Source organism: Nicotiana tomentosiformis, chromosome 2, assembly GCF_000390325.3.
Source record: "Nicotiana tomentosiformis chromosome 2, ASM39032v3, whole genome shotgun sequence".
NCBI classification, from domain to species: Eukaryota; Viridiplantae; Streptophyta; class Magnoliopsida; order Solanales; family Solanaceae; genus Nicotiana; species Nicotiana tomentosiformis.
In genome coordinates this window covers 75,276,923-75,284,653 of record NC_090813.1, presented here as the reverse complement: position 1 = coordinate 75,284,653, position 7,731 = coordinate 75,276,923, and the positions used below count along the sequence as shown (strand labels likewise).

Below are 7,731 nucleotides of genomic sequence, written 5' to 3'. Positions count from 1 at the left end.
CATCAGTGGGTTCAAAACTTCAAATGCCCAGAATTTTCGACTCTTTTACTGCTCAAACAAGATTGTTAGCACATAATTTATACTCAAGACTTCTAAATTAGTGAATTACATAAACCTACGACTCTATTAAACTTGATTTTGTGGTACTTAGCAAATGATTTTCTTTTGGACAATTTGTCGAACATATTGCAAGCAGTGAGAATTTATGCTTCTTCACACGATTTTGGGTACTCAGATTTCCCCCAACATGGATGTTCAACACAGCAGCACACCTTACATACTCTCAACCAATATCCTCACCCTAATAACAACATTAATCATAGGGAACTGGGGAGTCAGGGGAACGGACATGGGAACCCAGAAATAAGGAAGAAGAAAAAGGAAAGAGAAGTAGAAGATAGGAGCAGATGAGAGATACATGCCTTGTCTTGTGTGAGAACTCGCGTGAGCAGTGATGAAGAGCAATAGCGTGAGAGATGAGAGGAGTTTGAGTTTGGGGATTTTTTTTTAGTTTACCTGATGAAATGAGGGGTTATTTCATTAAACCAGTTCGATATCCGCACCTGCAACTCCAGAAGCGCTTTTGCGAAGCCACTTATGCGAGTTTCACGTCGCACCTACGAATAGTTGCACATCTGCGCCATTGTTTCCGCTTTTGCGTGAGCGCACCTACATGATTTTGTCTGCAGGTGCGCTTATGCCAGGATTTTGCAGGCCAATTTTGGGCAGCTACTGCTTTGGTTTGTTCCAACACCCCAAACTTCTTAATTCAACTCCAAAAAATCTGAAACTTGACAGATTTGTCAAAAATAATATACTAAGCTATCCTAAAAAATAAATTTCAAAAATAACTGAAAATTTTGAAAACAATGGGTTGCCTTCCACCAAGCGCCGCATTTAACGTCGTGGCACGACGCGGATCAACTTTACCACTTTTCTCGCCACTTGGATGATATGAATTGGGCACCTAACTTGGAATCAAGCTTGTGATCATGAGCAACTGGGGGTGGTGGTAAGTAAATGATCAAGCCAAACTTCAATTTCTTCATTTTGTACTTCCATATGGATTCACATGGCTCAATTCCCATATCACCATGCAATTCCAAGGTTGAAAAATGCTTGGAATGCAACCTCAAGCCTTCAAATTGCAAATCTTTCCAAATTTTGACATTCTCTTTTTCCCCCGAACTAGAGTCGACTTCAACCATATTTTCACTTACACCGGTTGACTCTAATTCTATATTTTTTTTGGCATCATTAATACTCATGGAGTCGGTTGGCGGATGTTCAATTATTGATTCCTTAAAATAAAGCTCGCTTTCTTCCTCCAAGTCGGACTCTTCTTGATCTCTTTCCACACTCTCAAGTTGGTGGGCATAGTGAGCCTCAACCAATATTTTCATTTGATTTTTCAAGGTGCGGGTTTATGTTATATGTTTCTCTCTTATACTGTGACAGGTTGTGAGGGTTACATTATTCTTTATATGCATATTATGGTACAGTTTAGGCCTTATGGCACTATGGGCGAGGTGGCCTTCGTGATGTTGATTTGCTTATTGCACCATAGTTGTGCTTGTCCTTCTCAGTATTGTTTGTTCCTAATAATTTTCCCATAGTTATATTTTTGTGCACTCTATTGTGCTTGATGTTGACGCATATGTGATCAGTGAGCCCGAGTATTATGGCTCGATGGGTACCCTATGTGGATTGATATGATGGGATCGGGTTGCACGCCGCAATGGTATAGTGATGAAATGTGACTCCTTATTCCTATTTCGTGTATTTTGCTTTCACCTAGTTGAAAATAGTTCATGGTAAAATGCTAAAATTTCCCTGCCTGCTTAACTTGCTTAGTAGTCTTCTTATTTAGTTTTCTTACTGTTATCTGTCATGTCTGAATTATTACTTGTTAGTGTACGGAACCGGGTTGTGTGGGGCTCCATATGATTATTGTTGATACTTGTCAGTGGGGCTGCTTGTATTGGCTAAGATGAGGTTTCTAGACTTGAGAATGGCACTGTTGTATTGGGATGAGGGAGGTCTGGAAGAATAAAACTATATTTTTGCTGAGGATTTGGACAATGGCCCTGGTCGGACGAGTAAGCTTCTTGGCTTTTTGATCAGATGAGTGGTTAAGCGGTTATGCATGTTTATTTCATCATCAGTAAGGTATGAGGGTCTTGAACGAGGTTCTAATCGATACGAGGTTTGCTACCGGCACCGGATTTGTTTTTGGGTAGTAATGGTAGTCAGCAGTTCCTATTGTAAGTGTCGAAGTGATGGGGTATATCATGTGATTACATCTTGGGTTATGGGTATGACTTGATACAGCTTGTTCAGACTTATACAGTATGTAGATGTGGGATTCGGGTCTGGTAATGAATTCTGGATGATAGAGATTAGGTTCTAAGGTTTAAAGACCAAGGTCAAAATAAGGATCTCTAGTTATGTTGTGTTGGTGGGCTTATGGGGATCAGGGTGACGTGGGATCACCCCCGGATTTATGCATAGTAAGGTTACACCGTGATTTGATAGATTTGAAACGACTCTTGAATTTTCGAAGATGAACGCATGTTTAAGTGATGGAGGATGTAACGACCCGACTGGTCATTTTGAGTTTCTGCACTTCGTTCGGTATTTTGAGGGTTCGAGTATCTCCGCACGATGTATTATGACTTGCGTAAATCATCGGTATTGGTTTTTCAAGTTATCTGGAATCGATTTGGAAGAATGAACTTCAAGATTTGAGCTCTAAGTTGAAAGAATTGACCAAGTTTGACTTTTTAGTATTTGACCTCGGAATGGAGTTTTCTCGGTTCCGTTAGCTCCGTTGGGTAATTTTGGACTTAGAAGCGCGTCCGAATTATAATTTGGAGGTCCGTAGTCGAATTAGTCTTGAATTGGCTAAAGTTGGATTTTTGAGAAGTTTGACCGGGAGTGGACTTTTTGATATCAGGGTCGGATTTCGATTCCAGAAGTCGTAATAGGTCCGTAATGGAAAATGTGACTTGTGTGCAAAATTTGAGGTCAATTGGAGGTGATTTGATAGGTTTCGGCATCGGTTGTAGAAGTTGAAGTTTCAAAGTTCATTAATTTTGACTTGAGGTAGAATTCATCATTTCAAGGTTGTTATGCGTGATTTGAAGCTTCGAGTAGGTTAGTTTCGTCATATGGAACTTGTATGCAAAATTTGGCGCCGTTTGGAGTTGATTTGATATGGTTCAGATGCTCGGTTGCGATTTTAGAAGTTCTTGAAGTTTAGTTTGATCTTCATGAATTTTGGCGTATGAATTGTGGTTTTAGAGGTTATTTTGATGATTTGAGCACACGAGCGAGTTCGTATTGTGTTTCTAGACTTGGGTGCATGATTGGTTTGGAGTTCTGAGGGCTCGGGTAAGTTTCAGAATGATATTTTTCTTAACCTTTGATTGATGGTGCTGGTATCATCGCATTTGCGATGTTTTGTCGCAAATGCGACAGCCGCAATTGCGAAGCAACTATCATATTTGCGAACTTTGGGCTGCTGGGGAAATTCGCATTTGCGAAGAACCCTGTCGCTTTTGCGGAGTGTTGGTTTTCGCATTTGCAAAGAATTGGGTCGCAAATGCGACATTGACAGACAACCTTCTTATTCGCATTTGCGATAAGATGTTCGCATTTGCGGGGTTTGCATTTGCGAACGCCCTGTCGTAAATGCGACATCTGCAACCTGTTAAGTGCTGAGAATTCTGAGACTTAGCTTTATTTTGATATATTTTGAACTCTAGCTTCGATGAGAGACGATTTTGTAAAGGGATTTTCATACCAAATCATGGGGTAAGTACCTCTAATCAATTCTCAACTATATATTATGATTTTATATAAGATTTAACATCAAATTCGTGAGAATCTAGGGAAAAATTTGGGGATTTTGTCAAAACTTTGAAAAATAAAAATTTGGGATTTGAGTGTCGAATAGAACTCGGATTTGGAAACAAAATACGTATTTGGACTCGTGAGGCTATGGGTAGTCAAGACCTGCCCTTGGACCCGGGTTTTGACCGGACGGGCCCGGGGGTTAACTTTTGTTGACTTTTTAGAAATTGTATAAAAATCACACCTTTCTTAATTGAAATTTTTTCCCCTTGCATTGTGTAATGTATTTAAGTCGTCTTTGGCTAGATTAAGCCGAGCGGAGGAATTTGTAAAGGAAAAAACTAAATTGAGTATTGAGTTAGCCGAATTGAGGTAAGTGTCTTGCCTAACTTTGTTGAGGGAATTTTTCCTACTATTTGACATTGTTTGCTATATGCAGGGGTGATACATATATGAGGTGACGAGCGTATATGTATGTGCCAGGGTTAACCATGCTCGGGGGTAAATTATGTTATAAATTGTGTCTTGTAGAATCACGTGACCTTCTTGCCTCATGCCTTACTTGACTCCTAGATACTAAGAACATAGTATTAAATGTTAGAAACTAAGACTTAGCTTATTATAACTTGATCAAAGTTGATGGAATTCTGAGAATACATTGGTGTGTTTAATTCGGTCATCAATATGCATAATCATTACTATATTACTACGGTCGATATTCTTGAGATACTAGACTCTATACTTGTGTTGTGGATCATTTGTGAGATTTGTGGAAGTATTTGAATAATACGGTTCTTGAGGGCTTATTGAATAATTGTTGGCTTGGAAAGTTATAATTGGGATTTGTTTGGAATATCCGTTAAAACACTCTCCTTGATGTTATTTATACTTCCTGCCTTGTTTGTCATTGATATACATATGCTCGGTAAGGAAGAGTATAAAGCATGAAGGGTGATGCCGTGCCTTTGTTTATATATTATCATGTGAGGGAGAGTGTAAAGCACGAAGGGTGATACCGTGCCATATTATTGAGAGTAAAAGCACGAAGGGTGATGTCGTGCCATAATAGTGAGAGTAAAAGCACGAAGGGTGATACCGTGCCATATTATTGAGAGTAAAAGCACGATGGGTGATGTCGTGCCATATTATTGAGAGTAAAAGCACGAAGGGTGATGTCGTGCCATGTCATTTGAGAGTTAAAGCACGAAGGGTGATGCCGTTCCATTTCATTTATATTGTTATGCTTTATTAACGTGAGATCATGGCACGATGGGTGTTTCCGTGCAGGTGAGGACGGGGGACATGCATTATGATGTGATATCTGTATCCCGTGTATACGTTTGTACCTTTACCTTGAGCTATTATTGTCGTACTTATAGATCTTGTGTGACTTGTTGTTATTGTCATGTCCTTGTTCTCTATATCAATCGTTCTTGTGACGCCCATGTCTTCTACGTGTTTAACTTGCAAATACCATGTCTACTTCCTGTTGCTATAATCACACCCATGTCGTAACTATTCGGTCACACCTTAGTACAAGCCCTTTTTCTAAGTTAGTCATTCATGCCTCTACTTGTTAACTTGTAAAGATCATATGTTTCTTTCTTATTTGTTATACCTGTATTTAAGCTTTCATCGTGCTAGATAGTTGAAGCTGATATTCCTTGTTTCCAATCGCTGTCATCACTCACATGCTTTCCGCCTAGTCTTTTACTGCTGCTCACATAGTTATCCTTGTTCATTATTGCTACTTGCATATTTCCTACCTTGTGATTTCCTGTTATTGGTATTTCTGCCATCTGGTTGGTTTTGTTATACGTATATTGGGTAAGGATGAGAGAAAAGCACGAAGGGTGTTGCCGTGCAATTGACTTGATATATGAGTACATTCCTCATGCTATGAAAGTTAAGAATTGACTGTTGTGGTTTATTGGTTTCATTCTAAGGAAATGATTGGTTGAGGTATTTGAAGATTTCAAATTGTGATCTCTGTTAACATTCGATTATTGTTTTGCGTATCCGTTTCTTGTATTCTTCTCGATTATATTGTGGTATAGTTCTATTGTTGATTCACAGTGTAGGTTTTATCAGTAAGTATCTTTTAACTAAAAAGCTTCGTCACTACTTCGACGAGGTTAGACAAGATACTTACCAGTACATGGGGTCAGTTGTACTTATACTACACTTCTGCACATTGCGTGCAGAGTTTTGGAGCAGAGCTGCTGGTGATGTCGGGTGCTGACTCTGAAGATGTTCGTGCATTCCGGATATAGTTGTCACTTGTCCTTGATAGTTTAGGTTTTGCTAATCTGTTTATGTAACTTTCAAACAGAACGTGCAATTATTTGTATCAGTTTTGAAATTCCAAGTCTTAGAAGCTTGTGATTCGTACTACCAGTTCTTGGGTCAAATTGTAAATTTTCAGATGATTCTCTACTACTTTCTTATAATCGCCTTTGGATTTTATTTTTTGTTAGTTGGGTTACCTAGCGGATTGAGTTAGGTGCCATCACGACTAGTGATTTTTGGGTCGTGACAGGTTACTCTGGTAGGCACGGGGGAGACTGGTGGTGGAATGGAGAGGTGCAAGGAAAAGTGAAAACCAAGAAAGCAGCATATTTAAAGCTAGCGAAAAGTGTAAACGAGGAGGAGAAAAAGGCGAATAGGGAGCATTATAAGTTGGCTAAGAAAGAGGCAAAGCTAGCAGTTACAGCGGCCAAGACAATAACTTTTAGTCATTTGTATGAGGAACTCGAGGGCCGAGGTGGGGATAAGAGATTGTTCAGGTTAGCCAAGGCACGAGAAAGGAAGGCGTGTGACTTGGACCAATTGAAGTACATCAAGGACGAAGAAGGTAGAATTTTGCTGGATAAGGGGCTTATCCGTCAGAGATGGCAAACCTACTTCCACGGTCTCTTGAACGAGAAGGGGGACAGGAGCATTGTACTGGGTGATTTGGAACTCTCCGGGAGTCGTTGTGACTTTGGGTATTGTAGGCGGATTAGAGTTGATGAAGTTGAGGGGGTTATGCGTAAGATAAGCATTGGCAAAGCGACCAGGCGGGATGAAATTCCGGTGGAGTTTTGGAAGAGGGCGGGCAAAGCAGGTTTGGAGTGACTCACTAGGTTATTTAATGTCATTTTTAGAATGAAGAAGATGCCCGAAGAGTGGAGGTGGAGCATGATGGTTCATGTATACAAGATCAAGGGTGATATCCAAAATTGCAATAACTATCGGGGTATCAAGCTGCTTAGCCATACTATGAAAGTATGGGAGAGAGTGATAAAGCTAAGGGTGAGGAGGAGTGTATCTATTTTCGAGAACTAACTTGGGTTTATGCCGAGGCGTTCGACAACAGAAGCCATCCACCTTGTTAGGAGATTGATGGAGCAGTAGAGGGAGAGAAAGAAGGACTTGCATATGGTATTAATCGACTTAGAAAAGGCGTACGATAAAGTTTCGAGAGAGGTTTTGTGTAGATGTTTGGAGGCTAGAGGTGTGACTTTTGCCTACGTTAGGTTGATTAAGGACATGTATGATGGAGTAAAGACCCAAGTAAGGACGGTGGGTGGGGACTCAGACCATTTTCCGGTCATGATGGAGTTGCATCAGGGGTCGGCACTCAACCCCTTTTTGTTTGCTCTGACGATGGACGTACTGACACGCCACATCCAAGGGGAGGTGTCGTGGTGCATGCTATTTGTAGATGATATTGTATTGATTAACGAGACACGAGATGGTGTCAACGCGCAATTAGAGGTATGGAGGCAGACCCTGGAATCTAAAGGTTTCAAGTTGAGCAAGACCAAGATAGAATACTTGGAGTGTTAGTTCAGTGGCGAGACTCGGGAAGGGGAGGTGAGGCTGGACTCATAG

The 7,731-nt window shown here is 40.4% G+C and overlaps 1 protein-coding gene across 1 annotated transcript; it reads left to right on the top strand.

Moving 5' to 3' along the window:
* Positions 1 to 5,124: 5,124 nt before the first annotated feature.
* On the top strand, positions 5,125 to 6,972 carry LOC138905089 (uncharacterized). The gene is made up of 3 exons (XM_070193594.1): positions 5,125 to 5,142; positions 6,188 to 6,268; positions 6,346 to 6,972. The coding sequence occupies exons 1-3, from the start codon at positions 5,125 to 5,127 to the stop codon at positions 6,970 to 6,972; spliced, it is 726 nt and encodes a 241-aa protein (XP_070049695.1).
* The last annotated feature ends 759 nt before the right edge of the window (positions 6,973 to 7,731 follow it).